The sequence below is a fragment of the Falco biarmicus genome, chromosome 8 (assembly GCF_023638135.1).
Source record: "Falco biarmicus isolate bFalBia1 chromosome 8, bFalBia1.pri, whole genome shotgun sequence".
NCBI lineage: Eukaryota > Metazoa > Chordata > Aves > Falconiformes > Falconidae > Falco > Falco biarmicus.
The window spans coordinates 53,393,020-53,410,648 of NC_079295.1; the positions used below are offsets into that span (position 1 = coordinate 53,393,020).

At 38.4% G+C, this 17,629-nt stretch overlaps 1 protein-coding gene across 1 annotated transcript in view; it reads right to left on the reverse strand.

Moving 5' to 3' along the window:
- The window catches only part of TTC1 (tetratricopeptide repeat domain 1), a 33,953-nt gene that overhangs the window by 15,161 nt on the left and 1,163 nt on the right, over positions 1-17,629 (reverse strand). Inside the window, exons 3-6 of the mRNA XM_056348822.1 lie at positions 6,078-6,138; positions 4,274-4,386; positions 1,933-1,969; positions 32-180 (exon numbers count right to left, since the gene is read on the reverse strand). Of these exons, the coding sequence (XP_056204797.1) occupies positions 32-180; positions 1,933-1,969; positions 4,274-4,386; positions 6,078-6,138 (360 nt within the window). The remainder of the gene's footprint in view (positions 1-31; positions 181-1,932; positions 1,970-4,273; positions 4,387-6,077; positions 6,139-17,629) is intronic.

The window sequence follows — 17,629 nt, forward strand, 5'->3', positions numbered from 1 at the left end:
AGTTAGGCCAAAGTATACTAAAAAGACTTACCATGCAAGCTTCTCTGGCTTGATGAACTGATGGGTCTTTTTCTAGGACTGCCTTATAATCTTCCAGAGCTTCATCTAGTTTTTCTGTTTTTTCATATAGTTCTGCTCTCCTCAGCAAAGCTCTAATATAGTTAGGATCTAATTCCACTGCTAGAAAACAAAAACAAAGCACAGTATTTTACTTAAACATTTTTACACCCCTCAAATGCATTCTTAAGTGTGTATTAAATTCTTCCTAGTTACGTTTACAATGTAGCTTAGCTTTTAAACTGTGACTCTGCTTGATTCTAAGTCGCAATTTAGAAAGGCATGCATCTGCCTGTAAAAGTCTAATACAAATAATCAAATTTCATTTAATGTCTACAATCTATCACAGATAGAAGTGATTTATAACATGGAAACATAATTTTGCAATACTGTATATGCAGAGATTCCAAGTGATGCTTCGGAAATTTTCAGGACCTGTAAGATATTCTTCAGCTTTTGTATATTTAATGCGTGTCTTAGTAGGTTACAGCTAAAGGTAAATATATCTAAAATAAACATAGCAGGGAAAATAAGCATTTCCCTGCTTATCTCACTTCAAGATGAGACAAACTTCAGGAGAACTTTTGGTGTTCTTCTCCATTTAATACCAAACATTCAAAACTGGGTGGGGAATCCACAAATGGTTATATTAGCTCTACAAGTTAGCAGAGGGGCATACTGAATGAATTTAAGCTTTCCCTCTCCTTATACCCTTGGCAGCTGTGACCGTGTTTACAGATGCAGTTAAGTTTAGCATTCAGTTTTAACAGGAAGCTGCAAATAGTAATTTCTCAAGAATTTCTTCATCCATAGGAAGAATGAATATGAAAGCCTGCCCATTTTATAATTACTAAACCTATAAAATGGTCCTCAGGACAATTAAATCTAAGATTATCTAGCTAAATATTCTAGTTTATTTCTTCTGGAAGGACAAAGACAATGCTACAGTCAGCAAGCTGCAGGTTAGTGTGAATTGCTCTGCTGTGCTCCAAGTGTTGCATTGCAGTTTGTAAGCCAAGTCCCTGGGGAGCATCAAGCCATGGTAGGTTGAAGTCTCACTGCTGCAAAGCAGCCTGATTCCCTTTCAGCCTCCTCAAAATTATCAGAAGCATTTTTCAAAATGCATCACCACCGAAACAAGGCAAACCCCCAGAGTGACAGAAGCCAGCTAAAATTTGTTACCTTCAAGATACCTGTATCACATACAAACTCATATTTACTGTACAAGCGGTACTGGTACGCAGCCATCGGATTGGTTTTTGGATTGGTAATTTGGACTTTTTTTGCCCAGCTGTTGTGGGGAATTTAACAAATACTTAAGCATGAGTGAGTGGGTGGAAGCAATAAAGCAATGCACAGCTGAAATCGTTTCACCAGCAGTTGCAGAGAGAAAACTATGCAGGACAAGAACAGGAGGGCATAAGCCCTTGTGACAAAGCAAAACACTTGCACAAAAGGGACTTGATAATGCTTTTCTAAAGCTTCACAGTTCTTGGGGATTAAACCAAGGTTTGGGGGGGCAAATGGCAGGTGTAAGTAGGTTTCAAATAGTAGGTGTAAGGAAACACCTTCCATAATAAAAAGACTTTCCTGTTAAAAAGAAGTACAAAGAGCAGCCTTATTGGCACAGGAGAATAGAAAGTAAATTATTACAAACAGGAAAATTTTGATAGGCATTTTACAAAATAAATAATATAAGTAATTCCAGATTCAGGTGTATTCCATCACAGCCTTTCTTTAAATTCTTTAAAGACCCTTATGCTCAAAATTACAGCTCTGCAGTAAGGCACTAAATGGCATAATTTATGCATGAAGGATCTGGCACAAGAGCAGCACATAGAGGGGGGAAAAAAACCCAAACAAAAAAAGTCATACCTTTGCTGCAGTCACTTAGGGCAGCTTCTGTCTTGACCTGGAACACAAAATAGTTTTGTTATGTTTAAGTCATATTTCTTGGGAAACAGGTTATTTACAATTGCAAGCAAAAAGGTTTGTCCAAGGAACTGGCACGTTCATGTAATGAAGGCTTTTCATACCGTTGCTTCTGATGTAAAGCTCTTTAGCAGTGATTAGCTTCCTCTCGGTGAAGGCTGCCAGTGTTCAAATTGCACGGCTGCCCCACTAATCGTCTGCACTGAACAGCCGGCAGCAAGCTACAGTCAAAAGGCTGAGTCACATCTGCAGGCCTTGGCTTAACCCAGCTACGGCTTTTCTACCTTTGTCAATTAATTAAGGGGTTGGAATAGATGGTTCCCAAGAGTCCCAGATGAATTCCTGTCAGTATGAGGTAAGACATTTGGAAAGCAGATACTACCTTTAGCAGTAATACAGGGTTTGCTACAAGGGAAAATGCATGAGACTTCCAGAAGTGGTAAGGACAAGATTTTAGTGCAGCCAGACAACTATACTTGAAAGATGAGAGTTAAGCAATTTGCTTGTAACAAAACAAGGAAAATAGCAAAAAAGATCCAATTTTCACCCAAACTAAGACTGCTTTTAAAAAAATTAATAAAATAACCAGGCTGTTCTGTGCTTGTACTGTTCATTGAAGTAGTAGTAATCTTTCTACACCCAAGGAATTATTTCCTCCTCCATAAACCAGAAGCTGTCTCAGAGAAGAGTGCCTCACAAGCTTTTACTGTAGTGCAAAGCAAATAGGTGCAACAGGTATGGAAGAACAAACTTAATGGGTAAGTTACTAGTAATAAAAATCAATCTCCAAAGTAATGTATTTCTTTGTCAGGTTCCACTGATCTTTTAACATCTGGGGCTGCTTTGGAGACTACTGGGTTAGTTTCCCAGTGATATAAATACTTGACATCTGGATTACAAGGTTTTTCGGTTTACAGCTTTCATATTTGAAAAGTTCCAGCATCTATTACAGATTTTATTCCATTTTTAACTTGTCTGCTCAAACAATTCAGTATACCAACAGCAAATTAGAAAATTCTAGCCAAACAAGAATACTCTATGCTGAGTAAGAACTGGTTTTATTTATGCCTAAATATGGTTGGCTGCAAGGTACATCTCTAGGCAAAGCTGCATCTGTCCCAATACTGGAGGAAAACTGCCAGAATGTTCCCTTTGCAGGAGGATAAACTGAGGACAGGAGTTACTGTACTATTTTTCTGTAATAATTTAATCTTAAAAACAAAGGCAAAAATAGAGAGTGGTTTCTCCCCAATTCTTAGCATCTCCTCCTCCTAAAGAATCGAAAAGTTCTGTTCAGACAGACCGTGTTCTATGCCATCCATGCTACCTAAGTATATTGCCAATTCTGGTAACAGAAGGCTGCCAGTGCCTGAAGGGGCTACAAGGAAGCTGGAGAGGGGCTCTGTACAAGGGCCTGTAGGGACAGGACAAGGTGAATGGCTTTAAACTGAAGGAGGGGAGATTTAGGTTAGGTATAAGGAAGAGATTCTTTACTATGAGGGTGGTGAGGCCCTGGAGCAGGCTGCCCAGAGCAGCTGTGGAAGCCCCATCCCTGGGATGCTCAAGGCCAGGCTGGACGGGGCTCTGAGTGACCTGCCCTGGTGGAAGGTGTCCCTGCCTGTGGTGGGGGGTTGGAACTGGATGATTAAGGTCCCTTCCAACCCAAACCATTCTGTGATTCTATGGTTCTATGATCTGAGCACCTGTCAAGGAATAGAAAACATGAAGAAAGCTGCAGCCACTCTATCCAGACCATCCCCTGCTATCTAGGTCTGTCCTACTATAGCAACTGTGAAGGAAGCAGACTAACTGAATTAATAAAGCCATAGTTAGGAACTCCTGCTTATGCCTCAAAGCATTTTATCCAATTAAATTAAGACAAGTATATGACAAACAGGCTTTTAGAAAAAACACTAACTAGCTAAAATTCTAAACAATCTAATATATGGTCTGTATACATTAAACATACCTAAAGACATCTGTTCCACATAAACTTTGAATTTGATTACAATAGGGAGATTGAAAAAAAAATAATTAGTGTTTCAAACATAATGCAGCAGAGCAACTTTCAACAGCTGTTCCAACTGCAACTTTCAGGTTTGTATTCATCCTCAGTAAAACCAAGCATTGCAGCATTTCTACCAGGAGCACGACAGACTTAGCAAGCAGCAAAACCTGCAGACAGCTTTATGCCTTTGCCTCCTTTATGTATCCTAATGACTTCATTACTGCGTTTGTCATATAATCAATACATGATGTTTCATAAAATATAAAGAATATTCACCTGTTTCATTTTTGCAGCAGCTCTGTTCGAAAATAAAATAGCCCTATCCTTCTGGAAGCAGGCTGGACAAATCTGCAGAGCCTTCGTATAAGAGTCTTCTGCCTCTCCATAGTCTGCAGGTGCAATAGCAAAAAAAACCAAAACAGAACATTTATTTCTAATGCCAGTACAATCAGTGAACCACATGGCTACGATGAATTCTTTAGAAACATTTCTCAGTATATGATGCAATATTAAACCAGAATCAGTAGCTGCTCACAAAGTACGTACCTGAGTAGCACATAGATCAAAGACAATCATTTTCAAATCAACACCCTTGTAAAACCAGAAATATAGTTCTGAGCTTAATGTAACAAGTGCAGCATGATGTGAATATAATTCTCATCCCTGGAATTGTTTAATTCTATTTGAGTTACCAGGCTTAGTTGTAGAATCTCTTTAGATTAAGCATATTCTTGATCTGTAAGGAAGCACGTCACTGCACTGATACCTGTTTAAAGCAGTTATGGAGATATTTTGTCACATCATCTTCAGTGACTGACTCAAAGGTCAGTTGCCACAAGCCCATTATCACCCGGAGGTCATCCATTATCAAGTCTGATCTAAAGCAAGGAGCAGCGGTAAACCACATGGGATTATCAAGTTATTAATTTTCTAATAAAAGTAGAGTCAAGAGTGAAAAGGCCCTGTACTGACTCTGAACAATGTCCTGCCAGCTGACAAACACACTGTCCTCAAAACAGCGCAATTCTTCCTGTGCACATTAGCTGGTGACCATCCAGGTGCTTAAGAGGTCGTGTACTTCTGATCAGTAAGGACTATGGCAGGCTCTCTGAAAAGATCCGCAAAAGAATTTGTCAAAAAGGCTATGGATGAGACTTCACAGGGTGATTCAGCCAACATTACAGGCTTGCTGCTTTCATGGTCCAAGCGGCTTTCTTCTGCCTGCTCTGAAGCTTGCCTGAACTCGTAAATCATTCCCCAGGAATCCTCCTCTCTTAGCACACAATAAGAGACCTCCCACAGGAAGGCCACTGTCTGGTTGTCAGGGTATACTTTTGGGAAGGGGAAGTTACTTGTTTGTGTCCCTGCTGACTGAGGCAAGTACAAATCTGCATGTCCTCATTTCCTTGTGAATCCTCTAGCCACCAGAAAATTAAATGAAAGGCAGGTGTCAAAAACACTTCCTCCTTTATGTTTTTTAATTAAAGGCATTGGTACAGTTATTTATACACGTGTATACATCTCTATATACACATATACATGTGTATCCATATACATATATGCACGCCTATGTGTACTTACATCTCTGTGTATACATACATATAGATGTCTGTATATACACATACATAAATAAAATATGTAACAGATAGAGCCAGTGGATAAAAGGAAACATGCAAATGTACAAAGGTATGAGAGAGCTACTGGGCCACCGAGTCCTGCATCAATTCTAAGCACACACATTAGCAAAACTAGCCTAGTGGAACTCTTTTTTGATTAGTAAAAGAAACCTTGGCACTTGGAAGGCAGTCAATTCTGTATCATGTTCTTGGATTTAAACACTTCCCTTTCATGAGAATCCTGCTTTAGTAATACAAGGCTTTGTGATTTAAACTTAACTCTTAAGGAGGTCTGCTATCTCTTTCTGTTCTCTCAATGATGATGAAAAATGATATAGATGATACATTTGAACAATAATAGGTGTGAGATCTTCCTGTGGGTTTTCTGCAACATCACCATGATGGCTAAGTACTAATTTCAGATTCTTTAACATCCATATGATGTTAAAACATTATCAACCCACCTCCTTTCTTGAACTGCTCATTTCCTTTCTCCTTCAGCCCTGTGCTCTCCTTTCTTCTTTTCTACAAAAGAAAAGACAATGTCTCAAAGTATTTAATTGAAATGAACAAGTAGGTCAGCTGCAGTTCCAAATGAAGTATGAATGGAAATCAGAATAAAATATAACAAGAATTCTAACTAGTACCAAGATCACTTTCTGGTAGTCACTCTGACATGATACACTTTATATCTATGAAACACTGTAGTATAACAACAAGGCAATTAAAGAATTCCAGTTCATGGACAACAGTATGCAGAAAGAGGATTCATAGTGAATTACATATTTAAACTAATATGTTGGCTTTTTAACTGGCTATTTGCTTCTCCTTTCCAACTCAGTTTAATTCAACTAGAGCAGGTCAACTATGTAGAATATATGTTAGATGTAGAGTTCAAAGGTTTTGCCTGAAATAATTCCACCTCAGAAATTGGTAATTACTTTCAGAGATGTACAAAGCATGTTGAGCTGACTGCAGTAGAAACGGGTTCATGGATAATACTGCCCTGAAAGGTTTCTTATGCAGAGAGTGACTAAACCATCAGACCCAGAGACAGGAAGATTGTTCTGTTACACAGTGAAAATTGCACATGCTGAGCAGAGTTGTGTTTTCAACCATGAATATCTTAACAGTACTCTTGGCACAAGCGAAGTCGACATGAATGCTCTTAGCCTTTGACACAGAAAGCACAGGATGTCACCAAGCCATCTCTTCAACCTATTTACAATGGAAGTCTTTCACATGCAGACATACCTCACAGAAGTAAAAACAAAGCAGTGTAAGTAAGACAGTAACATCCAGAGGCAATGCTCGTTTTCATGAATAATTTTTGTGGTAGAAAAATGATCATTTGACCACTGATTTTGCGCCGAACACACATGCATACACAAATAGACATCCTTATATATGTCTATGAATTACAGATCATTGAGCAATTAAAAAGCCAACACTAGGAAAAGGAGCAGTTTCCTTTCCTGCAGATTGTGTAAATCAAGGATTAATGCAATTATCAATATCGCACAGAACATCTCCTTGGAAACAGCTAAATATAGTACTCTTTGTGGAGCAGTGCACCATCTCACAGCTTTGCCAAGTAACTGACAAACAATACAAAATCAGAGGTTCTCTCCTCTTGCTTTTATTGGTTTTGGAAAGTAATTCACCTGGCTGCTGTCACCATCTTAGTAATAACAGATCATAATGCTCTGAAAACTAGGCTCAGCGGAATGGCATTCAGTTGACACAAAAAAATTACACAGTGAAACATCCTCTGACCCTTTCAATACATGCCTAGGATCACTACATTCTTTCCTATCGCCCGTTGTGTTTTAGAAATATGTTTTCTAAAACTCATTGCTCCTCTCATTTAAAAAAACCCAAACCATAGGTCAGACAAAACATGCACCACTGTTTAGAAACTGGCTTTCCTCCAGGGTGGACTGACAAACCTACACAAGTCCTTCCACAATGTCACTTGCACCAATATATGCAGGCCAGTTGGTGCTTTCTAAATATGAGTATACAAACAAGTTTAAGCATTTCAGACACAAGCTGCATTAAGAGCACAGGTTTATTTGTGAATTACCCTTGTAATGTGAATTACAATGCACCCTTCAATGTGAATTGAATGGTGCACGTTCAGCTGAAGGAGCATGTTAACTGCATTTGAAAGCTGCACCCAAACTTTCAAAGTGCCAGGCAGAACAGCTCCAGCAAGGTCACTGCACATCACAGCTGGCCCTCCACAGAAAGAAATTGGTAAAACTTCTTGAATGCATATAAAGTCAAAGTTAGCACAACAGAAGTCATTTTCATACCAGTGAACAAAGCAGCCAGATTTCAGCACAGAACAGGTTTAGAGATGATGATCCTACTGGAAAACGTGAAAGATCTACACAGACAACCCTCACTGAAGAAAAGAAATGCTTGAAACACTAGCCCTATTGACTTCATTGCTCATGACCTATTTAGAACTGGCCTTTAAGTGCCATTAACAGATTCACTGTTGCATAAGGTGGAGTTACAACTCTACAATAACAAAAGCCATTTTTTTGGGGGGGTATGAAATGAAAACTGCAGCACGGCCACAGTACTCCTGATGCAGAAACCCTGCAGTCAAGGAATACCGGATGAAAAGCTTTACCTGTATTATTATTATTTTGCTTAATTTTATTAAAAGTTATTACTAAGTATTATGTGCTTACCCTGGTTAAATATTAAATACTAATATAAAAAGCAATTTGCTGCAAGAAGGCTTCAGGAGAACAAGCTTTATATTTTAAAAAAAATTGTAAAAGGAACAAAAAAAATAATAAATTCTTCAACTGTGGGATTCCTTCTCAGGTAGCCAAGAGGACTGTGAGCTGGAACCTCACCAGCATAGAATAAAGACCAGTGTGGCTGTACGGCCATGTTCACTGGGGAAACATGGGCTGCTGAATGTTCTGAGCAACCAAAGAGCTTAGGGACTCACACCGGGAAGCTGATGACTCATACAGCTCTCCTCCTCCGAAAGCCTGTTCCTCGCTATGTCCTCTCGCCTGTGAATCAAACTGCACAAACTTGAAGGACAGAGGACTATTAGTCATCCAACCGTTACAGACGTACAAATGTCAGCGACAGTCTTGCGGTCACTTCTGACTATTTGACCAGAAAAGGTGGTGTCTAAGCACGTTTCAGAAGCCAGCAGCGTTGTTACCACCTTATATGGTTTTGCAGCTTACTCAGCTCCCTGGAAAGCAACAACGCCGACAATGCAGTCCTGCTTCCAAACCACTATTTCTCTTACAGCTTGCCCAATGTTTTCAAGACATCCCTGTATTATGGGGTTCAGGCTGTCCCTTAGATTCCAAACTACAATTTTTCACAGTATTTTTAAAAAAGCTAAAGTCTATAGGGTACCTCAAGCATCATTATGGATTTGTATTTGAAGTATGACCCATAAGCAATACATAGTAGGAGACTATCCCTAAAGGTAAATTTCCCCAGCTTTTCTACAAAATGTAAAAGCATACATATTAGCACGTCACATCCTAAACATGCTGCCCTCTAAAGCACACCATGATATTTATGAAATAATGCATGAAATAATATGAATGAAATGCATGCAGTAATACTTAATTTACTCCCACACACATACCTTTCTTTAACAGAAAATCTAACACAAAAGCAGTGGAAAGTCAACTATTTTGGATGAATTTACACTTAACCTGAAAGGACTACTCCAATGGATGCTGTTAGAATCTGTCTTCTAGTCAAATTCAGGGTAAAATAAACCAAACAACAAAACACCAGAATCTAAACTGCTGTTAGAAGACATAACCTCTTTACTCAGTGTGCTACATTTCCAGCTTCAATGGACAATTGCAAATTGACTGGTCATCAGTTTACTGTGATCGTATCAGCCCCAGAATGAAAAAATTGTTAGTGACTTGTCCTTGGGACAAATTTTGCACAATGTCATTTCAGTGTCCCCACCCACTCATTTTTCAGAAAAAGATGTAAGTCGCTGCAGGGCAGGCTACCCTTTCCTCGGTGAGGGAAGTAGGTCAGGCTGAACTCCTAGAATGCTCTGCCTGAGGAAATGGTATCTTGAACCACTACGTTCCCTGAAGCAGCTCATATACAATATCGGGGTCAGGCACAACTTCCCCAACTTACACTCCATTACAATTTTCTGCTATTCAAAGTCTTCAAAATGTTAAGGGTTTGTTTTTGGTTGGTTTTTTTTCAGATTTTATTAACACAAAGATGACAAATTCCAAGTGGCAGGCGTTAGATTTTTATGTACGAAGTCAAAAAATTTTTGAAGTCCAGAATAAATAATGACATTTAACTAGTAATATGATTCTTAAAGGATCTGATAAGAAATGTTTACAGATTTGGATACTGAATTACAGTTGTCCATATTCTGAAGAAATTAGGATCTTAACATAAACCTGCCCGGCAAGCTAGAGATACTGAAGATTAGGACCTGACCTGAAGCAATGAGAAAAGACAGTTTTGGCCTTCTGACAATAAAGTACACAATTAAAAAAAAAAAAAAAAAAAGGCCATCAAATACAGTCCTTGGACCTCAGCTGCTCTGCCAAAAAATTCAAGGGTAGAATAAGGCTTTAATGCTTTTGTTTTTACTATTAGAGATGAAAGGAGCCTACACATTTTCACTGTTTATTTTGTAAGTAACCAATTTAAAAGTGCTGGAAGTAAAATCCTTAAATATAGCTGGTGAGAGCTGAAGGACAAACACCCTCAGTTTGTAATGCTTCCAACTATGCTTCCTCTGGCTGTTCCTATGCATTTTATGTGATCAATTGATCTAACTTTGCTAGGGAACTGTTCTTGGCTCCAGTTTTTTCAACAGCTGAAAATGCGCACTCTCTTCTCTGCAAGGCTATTTATACAATGTGACAATGCACATCTGCATCATCTCATATACCAGTTTGTAAGGTCACCAAGTAGCAGTCAATTTAAAATTACTGCAGTTCAAAGGGTGCACAGAAGCAAGGAATTTAAACAGATAAAGAACACATTTTTCAGCTTTAAATACCAATTCTATTTCCAAGTCATCCATTAGTAGTCATCTGCTTCCCCCTGCAGTTTTGTGAAGCTATTGCTGTATCATGCATTCAGGTATTTGAATTTCAGTTTAAGGTTGTAGTCACTCAAAAAATTTTCTTTTTCAAATACTTCTAGAGTTGTCACTTGAAAACTGTGCCAAATCTGCCCTCTACACTCAAGAGGTAGAGTAATAAGCATCACTAGACTTTGGCCAATCTCTGCTGATTGTAACTCCACGGTAAAGACTTACCAGTCTTCCTACGGCCAAATCACCACCTTTTTCCTGAAATCGTAAGCAGCACTTCCAGAGACAATAGGTCACATCCATACTAGACAGTCTAAAAGTTGAAGTTAACACACCAGACTAAATATGACTATTCCCGAGTGACAATACATGCCATTCAGTTGTTCCTGTTCCAGAGGAAACAACTTCACTCAGAAAAGTGGAGCTGACCACTTAACCCATCTCCACCACAAGTTATCTCCATTTGACAGTATCAACATCTACCAGAAAAATGCAAAAATGAACCTAAGACTAAAATCAGATAGCAGCACTGAAAGGTATACTTTCTCACTCTTTCTCTTAAACTGCCACCCAGCAAAAGACTTTTATGTTTGTTTAAAAACATAATCCAAAGAACTACAAAACACAAGGGAGACTAACTCCAGATTTTATCAAGGTTCTTCTCACCAGCACTTGGAATTAATTACTCTAGCAGATACAGGTACACTTCTCAAATGCACTTCTCCAAGCTTTAACTCAGAAAATACAACATGATGTTTTACTCTGTTTTGCAATCCATAAGACAGGACAGTTTTAATCTAGCAATCCATTTTTTCCTCCAATTTGAACAAAAACAATAGCATATTTAGTACTGGTGCTCTACTGTATACAGGATTGAGGTTATTAAAGTAGGTCATTTGAATAAGGGGATCACCTTTTACTTTATTTCACAAGACTGCATTGTGATGCCTTCAAAACCCAACTGTCTTACAAGTTTTATTGCTATACAAAAATTTTTGAAAGCTGATGAGAACTGTTAACAAAAAGCATATTCCTTATTCATATTTGTCAGTAACTTACGTAGTAAGTTTTACTGCTGTGCAGTCAGTTGGACTGTCTCATGTACTAATAATCTGGGGGTTTTTGGTCCAACCACATAAACCTTCCTGGAAAGAGTTCTGAGACCATCTCCAAATGATCAACACCTGAGGACTGCTCCAAAATATGACTTGCTTCACTGTATCCCATCTTCCATTTTGTACCTTAGCTCTGATTTTGTAAATACTATAGAAAAAAAGGAGCTTTGAGAGTCAAGGTGATTACATAATGTTAGACAGATGGAACTAGGAAAACACAAAACGCTGAAATGCATGACGACACCTGAGAAACCACCTCAGAAGAAATCCCAGATTGGTTCTTCAGCCCCTGGAAAAGCAAATTCTACACAGAAGCTATAACTTATGGAAGAACAATGGGATCAACCTGAAGCATGGAGAAGAAATGGTGAGGAGAGGAGCAGTTTAAAGGAATTTTCTTGATTAAGACAGCATCCTCTTAACACAGCCCAGAACTTCTGGAGAAAACAGAAAAAAAAAAACCCAAAAGAAAGAAAAAAGGGAATTTTACTGTTTAGCCCAGAACTGAAAAAATCTCAGGTATAACTCAAAAATACTATTTCTCAAAGATCAGTTTCACTTAATTCTTACAGATTTGCTAGCAAGATACTAACCCAGAATCTCCTCTACTAGAGCTGTATTCCTTGTCTTGCTGACACATTTCCTAGTGTTAAAACAAAAGTTGAGCATGACTACAGCCAGCTGTAGCAATAACGCACACGCAACAGCCCAAAGGAGGGAACTGCTTTTGAGGAATATTAGATAGTTATTCCAGGGTCTTCTAGCAGCTAGAAAGTAGTGTTCTGTATCCAAAATAAGAGCTTACTATGCCAGGTGCTTAAGTCTTTGCCAGATAAGGCCCAATGAACAAGACAACATCTGTCATGATGGAAGAGCATGAGGGAATCGGAATCCTGTTGCTGGATAAACTCGTAATTAATGGGTGTCCCTCCAGAAGAGGACCAGGTCAGACTGAAACAATTACCATGCAACAGCTGTTGGGTGTCTTCTGATTAATTCTGCAGACTAGACCAACGTCAAAGCCATCACTGTCAATGACAAATAACCAGAAAAATCTGTTTGTAATGCATCAAAAGCCATTTACTGCTCAGTGCCTCTTCTGAGGCAACAATCAGCATGCTTTTGAAACAACAACAAAAAATTTATAAAATGAATTTCATTACAGGCTGCTTAATTCTTCAAAAGCTTAGTTACAAGTCCAGGCAAGTAAGCAGGCTCTACACTACATGTGTTTTTAAGAATAGCTCTTGCAGGTTTGTGTCTTAATATCCCTCCCTTCAAGTTCTTAACTTTGTTTTATTGTGCAGAGAAGATTTCTTATGGTACCAGTACTGTTTCCCTGGAAGCAATTCCTGTTGCTTAAAATTAGAAATCTCGCTATATGGGACTCTCGAAATATAGCAGAGAAAATACACAACTGCTTACTCCTTCAGTTTGATCTCTGCAGCAGCTTCTGCATGGATGAGATTTAGAGCTGCTACCATGAAAGGTTACATATAGGATATGCATAAACACACAGAGCAAGGACTAGAATATCTTTGCATCTCCAGAATAAATTAGAGATTTTCTTTTCTACAGCCTAGTTATTGGAGAACATCACTCAGAAGAACTTATTTATTAAAGCTGCTAACACACAACAATGATCTTAGTTTAAAAAAAAATACATTAAGATGTAGCTGCATAAATTTGATTTGAGCAGGGCTAACATCCAGATCTCCTTATGACTTGAGTATATAGTTTATGGTGCTGCAACCACTGTTCATAGGAAGTTTTTATTATTTAGGCAAGCAGTCTAATTGAAGAAAATCCATTTACCCCTGTATGCCATCACGATGCTGACATTTGATGTCTACTTTTACCAGCACCGCCCTTGATCTAAAAATAGAGCATTATTTTTCATCTGAATCATTCCCTGTAACTAGTTCACTGCACATTCACACAGAGAGGTGTGCCAGCACAATGAAGGAGGCAGCAGGGGGCTGAGAATAACTGATCAAGGACTGCCTAAGTAGCAAATGCAGCACTGCTGCTGAGTGTCTGGTCACAACCTAAACAGTCAAGTAAGTTCTGAATATTTCTGTCTCATTTTCTCCAGCTGCAAAAAACAAAAATCATGTCGCCCTTATCAAAAATGACCTTTTGAGTTATTGGAAGGAGGTTTAAGATGTGTGAAAAACTGAATAAATGGATGTACAGCAACTGTTTTCAGACTGTAATTGCAGTATTTTTTTCCCAAAAGCTGCATCATTTAACAGAGCCTTTTCATAACCAAAATATACCGAACACTTTAAAAAATAAAAATAAAATTTGTAGCCATCAATTCCAAATACTATGGGGAAAGCTGCAGTGGCAATTCAGGAATGACCCATCCCCATGGTTTTACTACACAGAGAATGTAGGGTGATGTAAGGCGAGATCATGCAAATGGGCTACTTCAACAGTTGTAACAACAGCTCTAAGCTTCTAATTCCCCTCTAATTTCTGGATTTTTCAAGGTCTACTTATAAGAGATACCAATAATATTTTGTTGCAGAAAAAAATAGCTGTATTTTAAAGACTGCTTATATAATCCACTCAGAAAGCTCTCCATGGAACATAAAATTCACAATGTAAGTATTGCCAATCTAATAGTTATGGTGGTACCAAGAGATCCAATCCATCCATTTCATTAGGTATAACCATAAACCAAGCTGAAGGGCACAAGTGTTAAATATCATTGGAAATCAGCCTACAGAAAGATGAGAGCTGTCTCAATACTTTCTCAAAGCCATCTGTCCAGCTTTCAAGTTATTATTTTGTACTCCCACTGCACCTTTCAATGGAGTTCCAGAAAGCTGAATGCAAGTATTCAACATTCACAATTCTTTTGCTCATTTTACAGAAGGCAAAATTTGATGTGCAAAATTAAGTGATTACCTAACAATCCAACAGAAACAAGAGCAGCACGAAAACTAACACACCCAATTTCCAGGCCTGATGCTCTTTCTAGAGTTTAATTCTACTACATAATTTTGCCCCAGTTTTTAGCATTTTGTCTATGAAACTCTCAAGTTGCCTTCAAGTTACAGGCTGCTGCAGAAGCTTCATCGTGAGTCATGATGACAATGCTCCTTGCTGTACAGCAATAAATACAAGTAAAAAAAAGGGAGGGTTTAGTCTGAACTGGAAAAGGCACAAGGGCAAAGGGATGCTTTTTGCATAGTGAGTAGGTCAAGCAAAGTGATTACTGCCCTCTGTTCAGCACCTGGGAGGCTGCATTTGGAGAGTGCTCAATTTTATTGTTCTCCCCATTTGGAAAATAAAAAACAAAAAACCAAAAACCCAAGAGAGAGAGAGAGAGAGACATAAACTTTCCAGAGGGAGTCCTGTGGATGGTCTCCAAGATGGTCAGCACACTGCGGGGGATCATGACCTAAACAGATAGCCTAGGAGAACTGAGTATGTTCAGCCTTAGGAAAAGGTGGCTTGGGGAAGCTTTATTGCTAGAGCAAATGGAGACGGACTCTTTCTGTAAGCATGCAGAAAAAGAAGGGCCAATGGTCACAAGCTGCAACAAAGGGAATTCTAATTGAATACGAGGAAAAAGTTTCCACCATGAGGGCAGTTAAACACTAGAACAGGGGCCCGGAGAGGCTGTGTAGTCTCCAGCCTCTCTGGGCCTGGCTCTGGGCAGGCTGATCGATTTGACCTAACTTCGAGGAGGAGGTTGGACTAGATGACCTCCAGAGGCCCTTTTGAGGCAAAGGATACACCTGATTACCTCTTGAGATTTTTTCTCCCTCTTATTATTCATCATTAGATCTTGGTTAGCATCATTATGCCGATTTTACAGATGTCAAAATTGAGAGACACAGAGAGGGAGATACTTCTACAAGGTCAAGCAGCAGAAAAGTGTTACATTTTATGTCATTCTACTTCAAGGAGATTATATTCCATGTTCCCCTTACCCGCTAATCCTGTACTGCTTTTCCATCTCAAGGAACTTCTATATTAACATAATTACCTGTACTACAGATTTAAAACTACCTTTTTGTCTTCACTGATATATTTTGGTCAGAAATCCCACCCTACCAGCAAGGAAACTATTTGAGACACAACTTGATTAAATTTCTGTATACTGGTTTGTAACAATTTAAGACATTTGGTTGCCTCTGGCATCTTAGCTCTGCATATTTCTGCCCCTCATTCTCCATTTACAGAGGCTGACAGTAAGACCATGGTGTAGTCAAGTTACTGCCAAACCCCTCTTTCCAACTTTTTTGGGCAATGTAAAGCCAACATTCATTTACTTTTACCATACAGACAGAGCTAGCCAACAGTTAAGAAAGCATGGTCCAGCTTTACAGAGTCAGTTGAATTGGAAAAGATCAGCTTGCCTGTACAAAAGAGTAATAAGCTCCTATAAATTCACTGAAACATTTGTAATATTTTAAGGACTTTAAAAAAATTTAATTGGATATGACCCTTCATTTTCATCAAATGCCACATTTTAGTAGAACTTGTCCATTACAATAGTAATTTCTTTTGCTCCTGGTGATTTGGGAGTTTCCAGTATAAAAACTATACAGCTATATTTTTTTTATATATATATATATAATATACAGCTATACAACACACTATCTTCCCCCTGTGAAGTAATGCTTTCATATGATGCTGCCTGCCTTCTTTTGTCAGCTACTATTCCCTACTCTACTCTTCTTGCCTCATCATAATCAGTTATGCAGTGTTACCCATGATCCAAATTGTGCAGCTGGCCTTCCAGAAAGGGCTCCATTTCCTTTATTAAAATAAGATCTAATTCATGCCTACAAGACTATAAAATAACGTTTGCTGAAGTCTTCCCTTCACATAAGTTACAACACGTCAGAATTCCATCTTCTTCCCAACTGCCAAATAATACAGTAGTACACCACTATTTCAATTTTCAGTACAACCAACTGCTTGTTTGGATAATTCAATCGGATTTTAAGAGGCTGGATCAGTTCTTTGAAACATGACCTGTTCAAGCTATGTAACTTGTCAAAAATAGTGTTTGGGGAAAAAAAATAAATTGCAATAGCTGATTTTGGGACACAGATTTAATAGCTTTACTCTCCCACCATTTACAAGCTACAATTGAAAAAAATCAGGGGAAAAAAAAAAAACTAAATCAGTAGCAAGACTTCCACCATTTGCTGTGAGAACACAATTACCAACAGAAATTCACCACATTACTCAAGTGAACAGAGTCTAATCCTGGAAGTGATTTAACAAGTTTTCTCAAAGTTAGAAAAAAATAAAGTTATATTTTTTCCCCTAACTACTTGATGACCATAATATCTTAGAACCTTGAAAACTAACTGCAGTCAAATGACACCACTGCTTAAGGGTCAAAAAAAACCTGCTTCACACAGACTTACAGGGCAGTAAACACCATTACAGAGGCTGTTGGACTTCCCCTGTGACCTATTTTGTTACTCCCCACAACATTATCCAGTTTATTACCCAAACATTTTGTCCACTGTAACCACACTGAAAGGAAAAAAAGAATCACACATTTAATATGTTCTGTTTGATTAAAGCTTAAGTAATCTATAGGGTTACTTTCAAATTTAATCCTAAGTAGTTGTATTACATAAACTAACCTTTCAGATAATGAGAACTATCCTGAAACCTACTCTGAGCTTTGGAAAAGCACTCTGCAGCTAATCAGGTGAAACAATGAATGCACACAAACTAAGTAACATGAGACAGGGAGATTTTTGTTTCTTATAATCTCACTAAGTCGCAGTAACCTTATACACTGGTGAAGTAGGCAAAAATCTGCAACAGAATG